The sequence below is a fragment of the Phycomyces blakesleeanus genome (genome assembly GCF_001638985.1).
Source record: "Phycomyces blakesleeanus NRRL 1555(-) unplaced genomic scaffold PHYBLscaffold_16, whole genome shotgun sequence".
Lineage (NCBI taxonomy): Eukaryota > Fungi > Mucoromycota > Mucoromycetes > Mucorales > Phycomycetaceae > Phycomyces > Phycomyces blakesleeanus.
In genome coordinates this window covers 532,303-552,191 of record NW_017265149.1, presented here as the reverse complement: position 1 = coordinate 552,191, position 19,889 = coordinate 532,303, and the positions used below count along the sequence as shown (strand labels likewise).

General features: G+C 35.1%; 7 protein-coding genes across 7 annotated transcripts; 3 read left to right on the top strand and 4 right to left on the bottom strand.

The window, feature by feature from the left end:
• Nucleotides 1–88: 88 nt before the first annotated feature.
• Nucleotides 89–649, bottom strand: PHYBLDRAFT_66464 (hypothetical protein; the record flags this gene model as incomplete). Its single annotated transcript, XM_018441649.1, has 2 exons — nt 89–405; nt 595–649. 2 exons carry the CDS (start codon nt 647–649, stop codon nt 89–91), a joined length of 372 nt encoding a protein of 123 aa, XP_018289296.1.
• Nucleotides 650–2,941: 2,292 nt separating this feature from the next.
• PHYBLDRAFT_96728 (hypothetical protein) lies at nt 2,942–6,582 on the top strand (the record flags this gene model as incomplete). The annotated part of the gene is made up of 10 exons (XM_018443981.1): nt 2,942–3,246; nt 3,490–3,902; nt 4,108–4,125; nt 4,190–4,487; nt 4,741–4,856; nt 5,070–5,117; nt 5,249–5,449; nt 5,727–5,868; nt 5,941–6,341; nt 6,494–6,582. Coding segments are annotated over 10 exons (2,031 nt in total), but the record flags the coding sequence as incomplete, so codon positions are not given.
• A 2,231-nt stretch (nt 6,583–8,813) lies between these two features.
• Nucleotides 8,814–9,760, bottom strand: PHYBLDRAFT_170631 (hypothetical protein; the record flags this gene model as incomplete). The annotated part of the gene is made up of 2 exons (XM_018436389.1): nt 8,814–9,317; nt 9,548–9,760. 2 exons carry the CDS (start codon nt 9,758–9,760, stop codon nt 8,814–8,816), a joined length of 717 nt encoding a protein of 238 aa, XP_018289294.1.
• Nucleotides 9,761–12,631: 2,871 nt separating this feature from the next.
• Nucleotides 12,632–13,711, top strand: PHYBLDRAFT_182188 (hypothetical protein). Its single transcript, XM_018438585.1, has 4 exons — nt 12,632–12,751; nt 12,820–12,994; nt 13,060–13,290; nt 13,379–13,711. The coding sequence occupies exons 1-4, from the start codon at nt 12,720–12,722 to the stop codon at nt 13,562–13,564; spliced, it is 624 nt and encodes a 207-aa protein (XP_018289293.1). The 5' UTR covers nt 12,632–12,719; the 3' UTR covers nt 13,565–13,711.
• A 274-nt stretch (nt 13,712–13,985) lies between these two features.
• PHYBLDRAFT_170629 (hypothetical protein) lies at nt 13,986–15,145 on the bottom strand (the record flags this gene model as incomplete). The annotated part of the gene is made up of 3 exons (XM_018436388.1): nt 13,986–14,144; nt 14,496; nt 14,616–15,145. The coding sequence occupies 3 exons, from the start codon at nt 15,143–15,145 to the stop codon at nt 13,986–13,988; spliced, it is 690 nt and encodes a 229-aa protein (XP_018289292.1).
• Nucleotides 15,146–15,385: 240 nt separating this feature from the next.
• Nucleotides 15,386–18,438, top strand: PHYBLDRAFT_147756 (hypothetical protein; the record flags this gene model as incomplete). Its single annotated transcript, XM_018431943.1, has 7 exons — nt 15,386–15,674; nt 15,751–15,978; nt 16,035–16,533; nt 16,585–16,936; nt 16,983–17,479; nt 17,528–18,118; nt 18,189–18,438. The coding sequence occupies 7 exons, from the start codon at nt 15,386–15,388 to the stop codon at nt 18,436–18,438; spliced, it is 2,706 nt and encodes a 901-aa protein (XP_018289291.1).
• A 1,027-nt stretch (nt 18,439–19,465) lies between these two features.
• PHYBLDRAFT_93332 (hypothetical protein) lies at nt 19,466–19,786 on the bottom strand (the record flags this gene model as incomplete). The annotated part of the gene is made up of 1 exon (XM_018443828.1): nt 19,466–19,786. A coding segment is annotated over one exon (321 nt), but the record flags the coding sequence as incomplete, so codon positions are not given.
• Nucleotides 19,787–19,889: the final 103 nt, after the last annotated feature.

Sequence of the window (19,889 nt, the reverse complement as noted above, 5' to 3'; positions counted from 1 at the left end):
ATATATATATACATATATATATATATATATGTATGTGTGTGTGTATAGGCTTATAAAAAAAGTGCACACTTCTTTTTTATATTTAATACTAATAAAAAAAATCACTTGCCTTGTCGATGTTTGGGTTGTCTTCATTTGACTTTTCTACTTGTTTGACTATTTCGGCATATTTGTTCACTGCCTTACTTATGATATGCCAGCGAGCAGGTAAGGCACGAGAATGACGCTCCACAGAGCCCACAATAGAATTCTCGCGATAGTGCTCTTTTATCTTCGACCAAAAGGTACTGCCGCTACTCTTTTGCTCAGGGCTATAATCTGCGTCAAAGGCAACATAGAGATAGGAGCGACAAAGCTGTTGATCATCATATATAGAGAATTTTCTTTTTGGGAACCAAGGGTCTTCTATATATTTGATATAATTTTTTTTTAAAAAAAAAAAAAGGAAAAGAAAGAGGTGCAATATTTATTACGAGTTACATAGACAAAAGTTTTTATATCAGTTCCAAGCGTGAATAACGTGATTTTATTTTATTTAATTTAATTTAATTTTATTTCATTTTTTTTAAAAAAAAAAATGGACAGGACATTTACTTTGACTAGCAATGTTGAATTCCTCATTGACAATGAGGTTTGGAATTTCGCTCATTATTTTTTTTAAAAAAAAGTACTTCTTTGACGGTTGAATGAAAGAACAAAGAAAGAAAAAGAAAAGATAAAATGTTGTTGTTTTTTTTTTTTGAGTGTGTTTTTTTTTTAAAAATGTCACATTAGTTTTAATGTATCTGGTCTTTAAATGTTATCAGAAATGTAATTGTTGTTGTTGTAGACGATTTTTGCTGAATAAACTACTTTATATTGAGTAGCAACAGAATCAGATTTAAATGTAGCAGCTACTCCAGGCGCTCTAAATATTATTATTATTATTATTTTGGTTTAGTATTTGTTCTGCAATAGAGTCAATCTGTAAAGAACAAAAGCGATAGATCTACCTTCTTTGATAGCATTTTCTACCCATAATTTTTCTTTGAATATGTTACTATGGAAACAAAAGAAAAAAAAATTAGTTCTTCAGATGCTTTATATATTGTAGTGAGTTCATCTTTATATTTCTATAAATCATCTGAATAAGTTATACATAATAATACTAATGATATTAAGAGAAGAAAAAGTTACACTCGGGATGAAAATATGGTTTATTTTCAGGTATATGACTCTACTAGATTACGATGAGTCCATGACTTTGATCTTTGATGATGATTAAGGTGGTAATAATAAGGAGATATTTGAACTATTTATACATAATAGAAAAAAATTATTATTATTGTAGGTGAGAGAATGAAAATGATATTGCAAGATACAAGATATTTACTGTCCAACAAGAGACCTCTTTTGTCTTGAATGATTTATGTGCTTCAATTGAATTAAAGTGAATTGAAATTCATGGTAGTAATACATTATTTTAATGATTTGGTTTGACCTGCCTACTAACTTTTTCTTACCATCGGTCAACGTTAATTAAATAATCGGTGTGTATGTGTACTATAAATTTGACATTATTGTTGTCTATATGCGTATATAAATAGAAATAAAGGTGGTGTATAGTACATGATCATAATAATTGATTATCAGCCAAGCTTTTCTTCTTTATAAACTACATTCAAAGAGGCTCATAAGCTAATTTTGTACCTGTGTTAATAAGCCAACAGATGTTTTGTATTTAAACTTGGTGCACTAAACAATAGACTTTATAGTATATTTTGTTTCCATAGATACAAAAAGGGCGTAACATACCTTGAGAAATAAATAGAGATTGTTGTTAGGTTCAGCCATAAAATACAAACAAAAATATATAAAAACCAAAAATTTTGTCCCCTTGTTTTCTTATAGAGGGAGGGGGGGGGTTATTGAAGTGCAATAAAAATAAAAGAATATATATATATATATTGGCTAAGTTACAATAGTAAAATCAAATCAGATATACGAAAGACTATTACTAATTTTTTGATATAAAAATTTACATATAATTTTCTTGGCTCTCAAAATCAACCATTTCTTCAAGGTCTTTTTTTTTTTAAAAAAAAAAAAAAAAAGAAAAGATAATGGCCATTTGTGGGTTTGGTTACACATCGGAGCCATCGCACCCCTTCCATCAAATCCATTGCGCCACAGACCTCTAACCAACCAAAAACCAAACCAAACCAAATCGAATCAAAGTATAAATAATATATATAAAAATAAAAATAAAAAGCTGGTGTTTTCTTCTTATTTTGTATTTATTTTTCAACTCAAGATCAAGACCAAAACCAAGACCAAGACCAAGACCAAGAATAGAGCCAATTCTACGTCCATAAAAAATAAAAAATAAAAATAAATATATATAAAAAAGGTACCTTTTTTTCCCCCTTTTTTTCCTTCTTCATCCTCCTTCTCTTCCGCCTCTTTCCCTCTCCCTTTTCTTTCTCTTCTTTCTCTTTTGTATTTCTTTGTATCTTTTTTTTTATATATAACACTTTTATATATATAAAAATAGATAGATACATTATTGATTTGATTTCTACTTTCTGTCATCCATCATGGCTTTGAAATCTCTGTGGATCGCCTTGTTATGCATGGCATCTGCATTGCCATGGACACTAGGTACATTCCGTCTTTCTGTCTAAATTTTTGTTTTTCTTTACTTTACTTTCTTCTTTGTTTAAATAAAATACAAAATAAAACAAACAAACACAAATGACTTACTTAACTCTTATATACTACATTGCACTACATTGCATTACATTACGCTATACAACACAACATTACAGCCCACAGTGTGAATGACCGGAAATTACTACGAATCGAACCTCTTCAGACAGTTGGAGTGGACATTGCGCCTCGTCCGGAAACATTCTTTCAGAAACGCAGTCTGACACCAAACCCAAATCACACACCTCGGGCCAGCGGTATCGAGTACGACGACATTCTCCGCTTGGCTGTCACCACGCACAATCGCACATTCTGTCTTCACCTCGTACCAAACCTTGAACTATTCCATCCCGACGCCGTCCTCAACAATGGACTGGGTAAAGAAGAGCCTCTGCAGCACGAAGAATTTAGAATCTACCGTGGCTATGTTGTCGACCCAGCTTACTCTGAACAGAGATGGGCTGCAGATCGGGCTGGTGTCCTTCGAGATGAGTTTTCTACAGACTCTGAACAAGGCATTCTCGGTTGGGCACGGATAGTTGTTCGGCATGATATAAAGTGAGTAAACTAACCAACTGAATAGAACAAGAACAATGTTGATCATAATGGTGATAATTATAGCAGTAGTTAATATCAGTAGCAGTAGCAGTAGCAGTAGCAGTAGTAACGGTATCTATATGTACATATTATTATTTTTGGAAGTCAGACAGGCAGGCAGTCTAGACAGAGAGAGGGAAAAAAAAAAGATAAATGGGGGAGATGGTTACTGATTATCCTTATTATTATTAATATTATTTTCAGGCACCAATTAGACCATCCCGTATTTGAAGGCACCTTTAAGGTTTATGAAGATATGTATCATGTCAAGGTCAAGCACAACTACAATCTTGCCAAACGATCCGATGATGCCGATGTCGAGCAGACCGATGCAGCCATGGTTATCTACCGTGACTCTGACACCATCAAGGTCTCGCTGGATCGTCGTGCTAGTGAATCCGCAGAACCCGAGTGTGGTTTTGATAATCTTCTTCACCCCCCACAATCGACCTCTAAATTATATCCTCGGATAGCAGCACCAGCACCCGGATCATCATCGTTATCTTCTTGGACTGGTGGTGGACTGGAGCAATACAACCCTCTAAATGTCATTGATCCTTTTGCGTCGTCACACCGTCTTGCCAAACGTGCCACTGGATGTCCAACAACCAAGAAGAGTAAGATTTGACTTTTTTGAAACAGACAAGAGAACCCTGTTCCAGATACTCTGTAAATTTCTTGTGTGTTTTTTTTTTAAAGAAAAGAAATATATAATTAGTTTATAGTTTATTTAGGTTAATGCTGATTAACAAATAATAATTATTTGTCACCGCCACTACCATTACTAACTATGATTATTACTATTGTTGTTACTGTCAATAGTCAATTATATGGGAGCAGGTAAGATTATATATACTTATATATACTTATATGTTAATTAATTGATATTAAATTTAATTTTTAGCTGCTGATTGTACATATGTAAAATATTATCAGTCCATGACAAATGCACGTATGCAGATCATCAATGACTGGAACACCGCATCTGCTGCCTATGAACGCAGCTTCAATGTGTCTCTGGGTCTGATCACTATCACCATCATGTCAGAAACCTGTCCTACTACTGTTGCTGCCAATGCTACCTGGAACCGTCCCTGTTCGGACAGCTACACAATCAGCAGCCGGCTGAGTGATTTCAGTCTCTGGAGATCAAAGATTGGAAATGATGGAGCAGGTCTCTGGCATTTAATGACAAGTTGCGCGTAAGAATCCCCCCCTTTTTTTATTATTACATATCTTTTATTGTTTATCTTTACTACAGCTTTAGCTTAGTTGGATAAAGGTATTATCCTTGACCTTGTATATAAGGTGAAGGAGTAAGAAAGAAAGAAAGAAAGAAAGGGGGCAATTGGGTGTGGGTGGGTAAAAGGAATATGCTGTTTTTGGATTTCGGGTTTTTTTTTTTGGGTTTTGGTTTTGGGGTTAAACAGAATTTTGTTACTGTTGTTATCATAGTACTGGCGTTGAAGTTGGTGTTGCATGGCTGGGTAGACTGTGTACATCAACCGCAATTACACAGACCGACAAGGGTGTCACACAACACGTATCTGGTACTGGTGTATCTTCTATCAGTAAGTAAAAAAAAAAAAAAAAAAGTACAAAAAAGAAGCTCTTTATTTTATTTCATTTTTATCTTGAAGAAGTAGATAGATAAATCACAAAGCCTTTTATAATAGTAATAATAATAATAATAATAATAATAATATAACATCTTCTCCTCCTTCACTAATCGCCATTTTCCGTTTTTTTTTTTAAAAAAAAAATCTTTCTTTTATCTTTAATAGTTCGTGATGAGTGGAAGGTTGTTGCCCACGAAATTGGTCATGGATTTGGTAAGAATAACATACAGACAATTGAGAGAAAAAGGGCAAATAGAAAAACAAAACTCTTCAACTAATCACTAACAAGAAGAAGAAGAAGAACCCAAGTAATCCGACTAATGGAAATTTGTAATTATATATAGGTGCCATTCATGATTGTACATCTTCAAATTGCCCTTGTAGTGGAAGCAGCTGCCAATGCTGCCCTCTTAGTGCAACTCAGTGTGATGCTGGCGGAACTTATATTATGAACCCTTCCAGCAATGTGTCGACCAACGATTTCAGTCCATGCTCTATCACTACCATTTGTAGTGCATTCCCTGCTTCAGGAACATGTCTTGAGGGTAAGTCATATTAGGGGTTTATTGTTATTCTTTTAGTTGGTCAGTTGGGTTAGTCAGTTGGGTTAGTCATTCAATTTGGTTCAATTTGGTTCAATTTGGCTTTGTTGGTAAACTGTAGGCTGCGCATTGAATGGGATTAGATTGGATGAAATGAAATGAAATTAAATGTGATGGAGATGGGATGGGATGGAATGGAATTATATTGCTTGTTTGTATATGTCACCTGGTTTGCTTAGGTAAACTAATGAGATTACTGCTTGTATTACATTGTGTATAGAACCTGGATCTCGTTCTGTAAAGACATTGCAGATGTGCGGTAATGGTATCAAGGAAACTGGCGAAGATTGTGACACTGGAGGAGCCAACAGTACTTGCTGCGATCCAGCCACCTGTAAATTCAAAGCCAATGCTGTATGCGAGTAAGTCTTTACAAACTCATTCTTTAGATATAATGTGAAATCCTAAACAAACAAAAAAAAACAATTATGTAGAGATTTCAATGATAATTGCTGTGACAAGTGCCAGTTGAGACCGGCCTCATACGTCTGTAGACCGGCCTCGACTTCTTGTGATCTGGAGGAGAGTTGTAGTGGAACCTCTGCAACGTGCCCGGAAGACAAGTTTGTGACCGATGGAGACTCTTGTGGAGGCAATAGCACCGGACTTGCCTGTGCATCCGGCCAGTGTACTTCACGAGACGCACAGTGCAAAGAGAGAGGCACAACGATGGGTATCAGCAGAGCCTGTTCTAGTAACAGTAACAGCTGTGAACTCACTTGCGACAATCCGGGTGGTCTTGGATGTCTTATCTTTAACGGAAAATTCATTGACGGTACACCTTGTGGTATCGGTGGAGCCTGCAAGGATGGAAAATGTGACCTTTCCAACTTTGGTGAGTGTTTGATACTTCTTCTTCTTATTCGTATTAGTGTTGTTATTGTTGCTTGTAAGAGAAAGTAAAAGAACAGAAAGAAAAGAAGGCTGAGCAGCTACTATAATATAAATATATATATATATATATATATATGTCTATTTGATGTGTAGGTAACAATGCCAAGAACTGGCTGGAAAAGAACAAGGCGATTGCTATTCCGGTTGGTATCGTGCTTGGTCTCTTGATCATATTCTGCGTCTTGAGATGTATTTATTACAGCTGCTGTGGTGGCTCTCGTTATCGCACCCTGAACAATGCTAATGGTGGTGGCGTTTATGTTGTGAATGGCGGACCGCCACCGTATGTGCCTGGAGGAAATAGCGGAGGAATCTATTATCCACCTCCACCACCTATGCAATACGGACCTCCCCCTCCACAAGGGTGGGTAAACCCTGCCCAATACAATGGCTATCAGCCCAATGCTCCACCGCCTATCTACTCTGTTCCAGGACAGCAGACACGGGATGCGTACGAGATGAATACACCAACCAACTGGCAAGCTCCATCCCCACCCCCACCGCCTTCATCTTCAGGCCCCGCACAACCTGGCAGTCCAAACCCAGGTACACCACCACCACCAACCAGTCCCAATCCAAACAACCCATACACTCAGCAACAAACTGGGCCTAATGGTGCAAGACGTTATCAAGAAGGTGTCTTGTAAAAAAAACATGTATATATATATATATATATATATATATTTAAATAATAATAAGAATAATTATAGTTATAGTTATAGTTATAACCTCACATATTTTAAACTAAAATATAATATAATATAATATAATATAATATAATATATATATATTTATATTTATATCCTGTGCTTTAAAAATAAAAAATGCCAACAGCAAATGTATGTATCTATGTATCTATGTATCTATGTATCTATGTATCGTATTGTGTTGTGTTAATTAACAGTGACATTTCTATGACTGTCTGTTATTCTGTTGTTGTTCTTGTTGCTGTTGTTATTTCTTTATTAAAACTGAAAAAAAAAGCTTGATTCTATTATAATAGCTTACGTCTTGAGTTTCTGTTTTTCTTTAAAAAGGAAAAGCGAGATTAACGGGATTTTTCCTTTCAGTTTGTGTGTGTGTGTGTGTTTCCTTTTTCTTTTGTGTTTTGTTCTCACAAGAAAAATGACTAGTGTTGTATATATCGTATTATACAATCTAGAATTCTGCCGCCTTTGAAGGTAGATCATACTAATACTAATAAGAATAAGGTTCTTCAGTACATTAATACTGAATTGAATTGAATTGAATTGAATTGAATTGGTTTCTTGGGTTGTACTTGAATATCTTCCCGTGATTTTATTTTATTTTTAATTTAGTTTATTACTGTTATTACTGTTATTACTGCTATTATTATTTTAAAGAAGTTTCTACATTTGTACGCATTAAGATGATGATCCTTTCTATCTTATTTTGCCAAGAGAATATATATATATATATATTTGGCTCATAGCAACAACAAAAACAACAACAACAGCGGAAAGAAAGAAAAGAATGTCTGGAAATTTGATTGCTTAGTTGGAAACGCTTTTTTCTTATTTTAAAATAAAGGATAAAAAAAAGGGTCAAAATATTATTAACAGAAACTCTATCAACTTTATATAGATGTAAGCATTTAGTGAGTGGAATTTTTTTAGTAATTGAAATGAATGGTGCATTATTCTGCAAAAAAAAACACATAGGCATTAATAATAAGCATTGGTCGGTTTAGATTGATAGACAGTTGATATATTGATATTAATATTTTTATGCTCATTTCTTATTTCATTTCATTGTGATTAATAAACATATCATTATTATAGATATTTTCTTGTTTATTACTAGACATCATGTGCTCAATGAATCATCTTGGTAGTCAATCCATGAGATTGGGAATCTAATGTAATGATTGCTAATTAACAATGAGCTTTCATAAATAAAACAAGCAAATACACACACATATACGTACAGAAAGGAAGTGTTTGTGAGTCAAGAATAAGAAGAAAACAAACCTGCAAGTATACAAAACATTATCCCCTCAATTCATTCACTCACCAGCCTACCAAGCCTAGCCACCCCCCCTTATATTATAATAATAACAACAAAGTATAAAGCAACTAAGCCTGATTTCTTATTTCTTGATTAATTATTTTGGTATGTTTATATGTTATTTCAAATACCAAGTAAAAAAAATGCATCTTTATATAACATTAAGCACTTGACCTGTTTGTATTATTCTTATGTGCTTTAAGTATATGAATTGTATATGAATTGTATATGAGTGTGTAGCGTAGTGTAATGTAGTGTAAGGTGTACATATTGATTAAATAATAGGGATCTGTGTTTAATACAATAATAGTAATAGTAATAAATATAATAAATTATAACTAAAATAGAGAGAGAGAGAGAGAGAGAAAGGAAGCTATTATTACTATTATCGAGAGTATTGTGATGGTGGTGGCAGTAGTGGGGTTTGAAGGGAATCAAGCTGCTTTTGATAGACTAGCGGTAGATTTATTTCCGAGGTCTGACAAACGGATGCTATTTTCAGTAGTCTTGCCGTGTACCTTTGAGCCATCATTCTGTGATACGCTTCTACAGATATTGACTTTTGTGATCTGGGACGGACGATAGTTTCAATTTTAGCCCCATCTTCTGAGCAACAAAGGTCACTCTGACCATCATCATCATCATCATCATTGGATTTTACTTGGACTTCTTCATAATCATAAGCATAATCATAATCATCGTTATCATTATCATTATCATCATCGTCATCATCTGTTGAGATTTCTTGGATATCTGGAGTTGTGTCGTAGTTGTCTAGTAATGATTCCGAGGGATGTGCAAAATAGTCGATTGTTTTATTGGCTAGATTTTGGATTTTATCGTCATCGTTATCATCATCATTATCATTATCATTATCATTATCATTGTACTGACAAGATAAATTGACAGTAACGACAGTAATAGCAGCAGCAGCAGCAGAAGAAGAAGAAGAAGTAAAAGTAGATGAAATGGGGTTTGTGAGCATGATTGTTCGATTTTAATTTTGATCAATAAAAAGAAGAAGAAGAAGAAGAAGAAGAAGTGAAAAAGAAAAGGCTGTAAAGCTGTCCATTCTAAAATAATGATAATAAAAGATAATTACAATGTGGATTGACTTACTTCTTTGGGTGACGCAGGAAGAATGTCTATGGAGTGCAGTTGGTGTGGTTGGATATAGATTATTGGACATTGTACATGCTTTGATGTTCTTTGTTGTGAGTCAAGAAAAGTATCCCAACGCTCATCGATGTCTGGGGAATGCACATGGACAATGGAGGAAGGTGCTTGGTAATGAGACTTGACGGTTGTATTAAAATTAAATATTCCAGTCATTACAGCTCAGTATAAAGAGGTAGTTTAATAGTATTGTTTCAATAGCAATATAGAGTCAATGAAGAAGAAGAGAAAGAAGAAGTAGAAGAAGAACGCGGCATTAGTATGTATATATACAGAAATTTGTTTTTTTTTGTAATAGCCTCGAGTGAAATACCTTAAATATTTTTTTTTCTAAATAAGAAAATTATTGCATAATATAAAGCTAAGCAACATCGTACAGTGATCCGCTTAATTTTCATATTATAAACCAAAAAAAAAAAAAAAACACACGCATCTTTATATATTTAAATATATACATAATACATACATGCGTATATAGAAATAAGAATAAGAATTAAATATACCCTAAATATATATACTTAATTACTATGTATATCCATTGTCAACCTACTATCAAATAAACCTTTTTTTTTGTTTCAATAAAATTGAAACGATATTACTTTTTCAATATTAATAAATATCGAGTAAAATACAACGGGTGCTAGTGATACTGATATATTACATACAAATGTAAATTTTACAAGATGTGTATTTTATCATCGATCGATCGTAAAGTCTAGACAAACTGTCATTCTCTTTTATAGTCTCGAGTACATTTGTATGTATGTGAGTATATTAAAGGTAAGAGCTACCTTGTGTTTATGTCTACAGATCTGTGTGTGTGTGTGATTTAATGATCACTAAAGAAATATAAACAAAACGTATCATTGCAGAATATACTTTATTCTTACTCATATTCTGTTTTGCCTGTATTCGCTATTTGTTGTGCATTGTATTATAAAATAAATGCTAAAATGAATCTCTTGCTTTGATTTATTTTATTTTGTTTTATTTGATGTACTCTTTCTCTCATCCTTATGTCTTGTGTGCGTGTGTATTTCTTAAAGGGTATTCCGGAATACGTTCCATTTGGTGTCGATCCAAACACCGCAGTGTAACTATGGTAAAATACAAGATGTCTGACAACGCACTCTTATTTAATATCATTATAATATTATCTCTCTTTCTCTTTATTAGTAAGTGCCAATAAAGATCCTTATTTGCTATCCTTGCTATAAAATACAAGTTATAAGTAATACTAATAAAAAGTATCGAATGAATCAAGACATTAAAGATGTTTTAAAAAAAAAGAGTCTAGAATGACAAGATGGTCTAGTCTTATCATTGTCTAATATGTTTATCTATAGACTATTTTAACACTTGCAAAGATATATTCTGTATAATATAAAATAATACACCGTCAACATAGAAATCTACAAATGGTTCCTACTGTTTCATTGATGCACAGTGAAGTAATTAAATGAAAGGACAGGTCATCAATGAAACCTAAATTTCATTTGATTTTATTCCATGTTGGATCTTCACAAAAAAGAAGAAGAAGAAGAGAAAAGGTTTGTAGTATATTCTAACTTTCATAAAATATATACAAGAAAGCAACTTCTTTAGAGCAGGACAGATAGAGATCGAAAGATGTCTATAATATATTTATATAATTTGTGTGTGTGTTTTTTTTTGGCTCCAAAGTTGAGCATAATCCTTTCGTTCACAATCCAAGGTGTGATATTCTGTATTATCAACACAGATCTCCTTCCCCGTGTCTTTTCTCTTTATATTTTACAAAATAGTAATTTCTTGACTCTTCATGGAATAGCACAATAATTTAGCTCCTGGAGTGTTTTGTAGACCTATATTGCCTATATTATTTACTCTTGTTATCACCACACGACCCTATCTCACTTCTCTTACAAATAATATATAAGACTTGTTAGTCCTTCAATTGGTTGGTACATGGAGAAATCTAGGCTGCCTTGGTACCCCATGTCATTATACTCATACCTTTGTTCTAGACCTCTTCTCACTCCCTCTCACCATTAGATCTATTTGTCTTGTGACGGATAAGTACTTGTCTTATTTGATAAATAAAGAAAAAATTGGCTCCCTTTCTTCTTTTTGTCATTAACTTCATATCTTTCAAGTCTATTTGATTATACATACATAATCTTTGAAAAAGGTTATAAGCTCTTCCTGACTCTACTTACAACAACCTATTTCTTTTCATATATATAACAATCTACTGATTCTAGGAATCTCTTGATGAACAAACAGTAGATTGGAAATGTAATTGTCAATCATCTTATGTTTGTCAGATTGTTTGAATTATAACCCTACAACTATCTCTCTCTCTCTCTCTCTTTATTATCAATATTTGTGATGTGCATATTTATATAGATGTAAGTTTTATTTTATACTTGAACCCATCTATGAGTCGCTTTGCTGAATCTTTTTTTTTCCATGTCTATGCCTGTATTTGTCTTGTTTTTTATAAATGACGGTTGATGACGATGAATTAAAGGGGTGGTTTACCAATAATGAGTCTTCTTTAATTATCTTTGTCTATTCATTCATTTTAGTGTTGAGTTTGAAAACAAACAAAAAAAATTATCGATTTTTTGGAAGAAGTCTATAGATTCTATTGGATAAAAAGCCATCAGTTTTTGCGCAAAATTCATGATTAGTATGGACTCCATATATGGAAGTCTTTTTTTTTTTTCTTCTTTACTCTGTGGGTGTGGGAAATATATATATAATATATATATATATATACATTTATGACATAGTAAAACATAAAAAAAAAATCACATACGCACACACAAGAAAATAAGACAAAATCTCAACTTTTATATATATATTTATTTTATAATACAAAATAAAAATATTTTTTTTTAGGGTTTTTTTTTCTTAACTTTTTTTCTTTTTTGTTATTCCGTTTCGCTCTAGCTTGTCTCGTGACAGTTAAGGGACTATGAAGACCGACTTATTTCTACAGTTCTTTTTTTTTTTGGATTTATATCTACTTATTCTTCTTCTGCTTGTTAATTCTTTTTAATATATAATATATTCATTTATTCATTTTGTTTCTTTCCACTTATTACAAACCACAAAATATAATATAAAAATGAAGAACGCCTGTGTATTCTTTAGCCCAAGGTAAAGAAAGAACAGCCAACAAAAGAAAAATAAATAAATAAATATTTAATATGTCTTTGCTCCTGTAGAACCGTTACTCTCTTCTTGGCACTGTTTGGAATCACAACCCATTTAGCCAGTGTCGGAACAACTGCTCTGTTAGCCAGTGACCTTCGATTGACATACTTTACCGGACTTAGTCTTTTGTCGTATTCCTTACTGTCTATCTATGCCTGTTACAATGGTGTAGCTGGTGTTATTCAAGTAAATAATGATATATATATATATGTTAATTAATTAATTAATTAATTATATATATATTTGTGTAGAAATCTCCTAGAAAGATTGAAATCTATAGCTGGTACTACTGCTTCGATACCTTGATTCAGACCCTTTTCTCTGTTGGTGCCGTATTCTTTACTTTCTATGCAGACCTCGGACTCTGCCAGAACATTTTTGAAACTAGCGACGATGTACTCGGTAGCTATGCATGCGACCTTACTTTCAACAACAGTATCTGGTTTTTATCTGCCATTATACTTGCCAATGTTCTCACAAAGGTAATGATCATTATTATAGTTGTGAATTACACATGTTGATATATAAATATATATATATATGTATATCTGAATCTTTATTGTCTTGTAGGTTTATCTTGCTTTTGTGATCAGTAGCTGTGCTCGTGATCTTTCGAAGCAACTGGACGAAGAACGCTTTGTTGGTTCAAATGTTATTGTCGTTCCATCTCCAGCCGCTCTTGCCGCCGATGAGGAAAAGGTTATTTATGTAGCCGGACACGAATTTGTGCCGTACAACGATGAAAAGAAGAACTAAGAAAACTATCTAATTATATAATATATATATATATATAAACCTTTTGCTTTTGCTTTTGCTCTATTTCTTTCTCATAATAATATAATAATATAATAATATAATAAATCTTTATCAGTCTTACTGAATAAACCATTAATTAGCATCATCAACATCATTACTGAGTGTTGAATACTGTGTATTGTGTTCTCTTTGTAATTTATCAAACGGGGTCTGGTCTCTCCTTTCTTTATTTTTCTTCTCCTTTATTTTCTCTCTCTTTCTCACTATCTGCCTGCCTGCCTGCCTGCCTGCCTGTATAAAGTTGAACCAATCGAGTATGAAAATTTTATCTACTCAGTTCTTGTACTCTTGTTCTTTATTCTTGGTGCGTTTTTAGTTTAGTTTAGTTTTTATACACATATAGCATTTATTTATTTATTTATCACTGTAGGAAATGGCACAATTTGTAATTCCGTAGTGCACATTTCGAGCGATTATGTGCAAGACTGCACATTCTCAATGGACCAATAAAAATCAAGAATAACTCTGTTGGTGCTACATCTCTTGGCAAATCGGATCCGTGGAATACCAGGACTTTGAACTTTATTTAGTGTTGTACAACTCTCTCCAGCCAGTAAAATACATATATTAAGATGAACTAGACCTTGTTTGAGTAAATTTATCTATTCACTCATTGGTCAAAAATATGTAATACGTCATGGGCGAATTTGTTTTTATTTTTATTTTTTATTCTTGGTCCCTGAAATATTTTTTTTAAAAAAAAAAAAAAAAAAAAACTACAAAAAACAACCACAAAAAAAAACATACAAAATAATAGAAGAAGTACACAGGGCAATAAACAAATTATATTGTATTTCATAAAGTTATTTTTTAAAATGATATTTTTATTAGGTATCTATAGATTGAAAATATAAAAGTTAGTATTACCTACTCTAATAAACAAAACAAAACAAAACAGTTGATTTTTATTAGTTGTGATTAAACATATAAATGACTTTATAAGTACCTTACTTGTTAATAAGATCTTCCATGATATTTGGCAGTTCTCCACTTGTGAGAGAGTATGAGCAATGCTCCCCAAGAATTTTCGAATCTGTGAAGAGCAATGTTTTTCAGGGCTGCTTTCTCTTCGAGGCTGCTGCTCATTATTGCCTTTTGGTCATCTGCCAGACTACCCCATGACGGTATAGCAATATTTCTGCCACTATACTTGGAAAATGAGTAGTGGACTAGCTCTCGAGCGAGCTTGCCCACTGCCTTGTACACCAATTCAGCTTTGTCGAGGTCGCCTCCAGTAAAGTGTGCGGCCAACACCCCCTTGAAGCATTTCGTCGACTGATTCCAACCTTCTGGCTTCCCATGGGGTGAAGGGCGTTTGATGTCACGGTCCCCAGTTGCAGGCAATAACATCATCGCAGTCCGAGCGTTGTCTCTAGTTGACAGAGCTAGTTCCGCCTCGCAATTGTTGGTCAAGGATTCGAGCCTATCTTCCAATAAAGCAACTTTAGTTCTTAGTGAAGCATTAGAATCTTCTAAGTATGCCAGACGTTCAAGTATTTGTGTAATTTCGTGTGTTGACATGGTAAAAAATATAGTTGGAGAATAAAATGAAAGGGGCGAAGTGAGTCGAAGAAAAATGAGTAAAAATTAATTTAAAAACAAACAATCAAAATCCTTTTGAAGAAATTTTTTTTAAGACAATTAGCGCACTTGTAATTTTCACTACCAACGTGCCAACATAATACAAAAATATTCTCATCTCGTGAACATTTTTCGCAACCTTACACCCCTACTTCTTTTAACATACAAACATAAACCAAAATGAATATCAAAGATTTACTTAACAATGACTCTGAGACCAGAACAAGTGGTCATATGCTTGATGATTCGTTTTTTGTTAAACGCTCAAATCGGATTGAAGACCGTATTATTGCCCAAGCCTGTGAAAAATTCAACAACAGGAACAAGGTTGCTACCACTGCCCCTATGGACTTTGACAAGTTCTTGGCTGCAGGCAATAGCAATCACAATGAAGCAGAGAGTATGGACACCGATGATGTTCAAGTCGAGTCTGTTGAGGAAATCAACGAAAACATCGACTATATGTCTGGTAAGAAATAAACAACTAAAAAAAACATTAGTATTAAATATAATTGTATCTAACTCTAAAACCCTAAATATATCAGATAATGACTATGGATATTCGCGTGTCCGTAACCCTGACAGAGTGTACAATGCTCCAGTAGACCATGTCACTGATTATGAACATTTTGTTCCCACACACGTGTCCAACAGTCGTGCACAGGCTGTCAGTCTGGAATTGTTTTCCATGTTTTTTGAGAACAACGTCTCTCGTGAAGTCTATGACAAATGCATAAAAATTGTCAACAAGTACATGGCAGAACTTGGATCCAGTAAGTTTATAATTAGTATACTCTTTTTATATCACATGCACTTACCACCATTTTAGCTAAAGTGGATTCACTTCTGTCATACTACAGGGTAGACATCTTGTTGAAGGAGGAGTACCCAGTGAAGTCCGTTGCATACGATATGTGCATAAATGGATGCTGCCGGTTCTCAACAGTAGAAGAAGGAGACTTCATCGACGAGGATGAGACATGTCCTCATTGCGGTGAGGACAGGTACAAAGTGGAGAGAGCGAGTGTAAAGCCTGCACAGACCTTTCAGATCGTGCCTCTCTCAGAGCAACTGCGGTTCGAACTCGCCCACCCCGAGGAATGGGCCAAGATGGCCTATGGTACAAGGTGTTTGGCTGGCAGACGTGAAGATGTACGTGAAGACATCTTCGATGGAGACGCAGTCGGACGGTTACTTGATCGTGGAGTGGTTGGTCAGGATGACATTTTGGTGTCCATGTTTGTTGACCAGTTCAACCCATTTAAAAATGCCAAAATGGCATCCTCTGTTATTCATGTTATTAACCTGAATATTGATCCTAAAGAAAGGTATTTAAAAAAAAATTAATTTAGATAAAGTTACTAACACGAACTACTTAGATACAAGGCAGGTAACATGATACAGTTGGCTATCATACCAGGACCTAACCATCCGAAAGATATCGCTTCGTTTTTGGAGCTGGTTCTCGATGACCTGAGAAACTTGGGGGCAAATGGCCTGCAGTTTCAGACTGATTCTGGACTGGTGATTGCCAAGGTTCATCTTGTCATGGCGACTGGAGATACTCCAGCCGTCTCTGACTTGATGAACCTGGCACATCACAATGCCCATCACAGATGCAGAGCTTGCTTCTCGTATGGTGCAAGAGATTCAAGCACGACTTGTATTGTGGAAAGAGACGGACCGTCACTATTGAGAACAGAAGAGAGTTTGCACCAGTCCGTTGGAGGCGTAAGTTGTAAACTGTTAAACAAAATAAATATTGATACCGTTTTAGATGTACGGCGTCAAAGGGCCCAACATCTTCAAGGACTTGCCCACAATGACCAGTACTGCTTTCTTCGGACTGGATGAGATGCACCTTCTAGGTCACGGTACAGGCCAGCAGCTGTACGTTGCACTTGGAGGAAAATTCTGCCCCACGATCAATGACGGTGGAAGAAATGCACATGGCATTCACTTGCAAGACCGGTTGAAACACCACAGATACCCGTTTGCCCTGGATGTCAGTCTGGAAGATATCGACAAAGCAATTTGTGCATCCAGGGCCGATATACCAGCCGATTTCACAGGAACGTGGAGATCCTTGAAGGAATCCAACGGCAAGAGGAAGGCTGTCGATTGGATAGACTTCCTCTTGTTTGTTGTTCCAACGATTGTCGTCGATCATTTCGTTTTTGATCGTACGAAAGCAGCAGTGATGAAACTTGTTACTGCATGCAGAATTGCCCAGCAGTGGAGGATCACTGCTGCCAATATCCAAGAAGCAGAGGAGTAAGTCAATCGGATATATGCTGATCAGTGTTTTAATCATCTTTATAGGGCCATTGGTCGCTGTCATGCCTTCCTCCGTTGTGAGATCGAAGAAAAGAGGCTGAAGCCTACGGTTTTCGTGACGAACCAGCATATGCTGGTTCATCTCAGCTATATGATGCGGGAGATGGGCCCTCTGCGGGCATACAGTTGTAGGCCAATCGAAAGGACAATCGGTGTCTACAGCGCGGCAATCAAGTCGAGAAAGAAACCAGGAAAGAACATGGAGAATCTCTTGCTCGGAAAGGCAGCAATCCATCACTGTCTTGGTTGCCGACCTGTCATTTGTGCCACAAATGACAGAAGGACCAGCAACTTCGAGGTTGCAAGTAACGATGTTGCTGGTCCTCAACTTTGGTCCAGGCCAACTCGAAGCTCTCTGGCTGAGTTGGCTGCCGCCATTGGCATAGAGTGCCAGGACTTGGTCCGCAGTTTGGTGCCTTTCTGGGCAAGAGAAGGCATTGTTTCCTTTGAGGAAAACGATGAAGTGGTTTGCGCCAACAAGATGTGGAAAGACTCGGTGGTCTATAGAGTCCGGTCCTCTGTTGACAGCAGGCATGGTCGAGCAAACAATCTTGCTGTGCTCGACGATGCCAGGGAGTAAGTAGCACTAGTTGTATTCTACATTGTTAAATTTTATTAATCATAACTCATTTATATTTTTTGAAAGGTATAGATTTATTCTTAAATTCTTCTCCCAAACTGTCAACAGAGTGACCAGACTCTTTGCGGCCATCGACTGTCTTTCCGATGTTCAACGCGTGAACCAGGATCTTTTCCCTGCGTGGGATAGCCTGGCACCTGGTGTGGTGAAGGTGGTGGACGTGAAGTCTATCAAGGGGATCGCTGGCCTCGTCCACGACCCAAACGACGAGGCCATTTGGCACATTATCTGGCCTTTGCTGAAATACAACCAATAGATTTTTTTCTTTTTTTTTTTTTCTTTATTTTTTTTTAATACATATATAAACATTTAATTTCTTTAAAAAAAGCACCCAAAACAATAGCAAAATCTATTCCTATTACCATTTGATTTAAAAATTTTCAATGCCAGAAAAACCGAATTTATGGTATATCTAATTGATTGGCTGTGTTCTTGACTTTGATCAAACTTGCAAACAAAAAACAACAGTCCTCTTTCTTTTCTCATTTAAAACGGCTGTCTGAGTTAAACAACCAAAAAAAAATTATGATTACCAGCACAGAGCTTCTAAAAAGGGTTTAAATTGCTCTAAATTTAGAAAGGCTAACAGGAGTTTTAAATATGTGCAAAGATTTTGCAGATGTGCAGTTTTTTTTTGGAAATCCTTGCACATTAGGGACCTTGGACACATCATATAAAATTTATTTAGACGGAGATTGTGCTCTTAAAAAGGAATAGTGTGTTTCAAAATCGCGTTATTTTATATGATATAAAAACATGATATAAAATGTATTGACCAATCATCTTTCGATATTTTATGCTGTTAAACTAACGATGACATAAAACTTGAAATAAAGAACAAATTATGTTTTCAAGTAAGCATATAAAGAAGTCCATATAGCCCCAGCATTAGGTTTTTTCCCCTTTATTTGCGCAAGCATTCTACGTATACAAATATTAATTAATATCTATTAGCTTTAATGTCTAAAAAATTAAACAGCTATTACAGTTTGAGGGTAAAAAGTAACAAACTTTGGTTCGCACTAATTACATGATTTTAAGTTCGTGAGTTTAGTAAATTAACATGGCCAATAAATGCAATATCACACATTTTCATTGTATATGGAAGCCTTGGATGTGAAACATGAGACCGTATAAAATTACATATATGGTTAAATGTTTCAAAAAAAATTATATGATGTGTCCAAGGTCCCTATTATTTTCTATAGAGCTAGAGAGGAGGAAGTCTGGTGGAACCCAAATCTTTGGTGTTGTAATAATAGTGGTGGTGTGTTGTTCTGGTGGATTGGACTGTTCGAAAGAGACCGTTCGTATTTCTGCAGCTGGTAAATCAGATGCATATTTGGACTAATTGCCGGTGCTCGTGACTTGACGTGTGTGTAGGCCTTGTCCATCGACAGATTCATCATCTTCATCACATAGGCAATAATGATTGTCGCTGATCGGGCCACACCACACTGGCAGTGTACCAGTACAGCCTGACCGCGGGATCGTGCCTGATCAATTGAGCCAATCAGGTTGTTTAGTTCGGAAGTGATGTTTTCTTGGTTATGTGTCCATTGGAGTTTCTTGTAACCAATTGAAGATACGGATGATGGTGATAATGGTGGGCTGCTGATTGTGTCTGTGGATGGTGTATAGAGTAAAGGAGATTCTTTTGTTGTTCTGTTTGCTTTTTTAGGAAAGTAAGGAGAAGAGGGGTCTGGA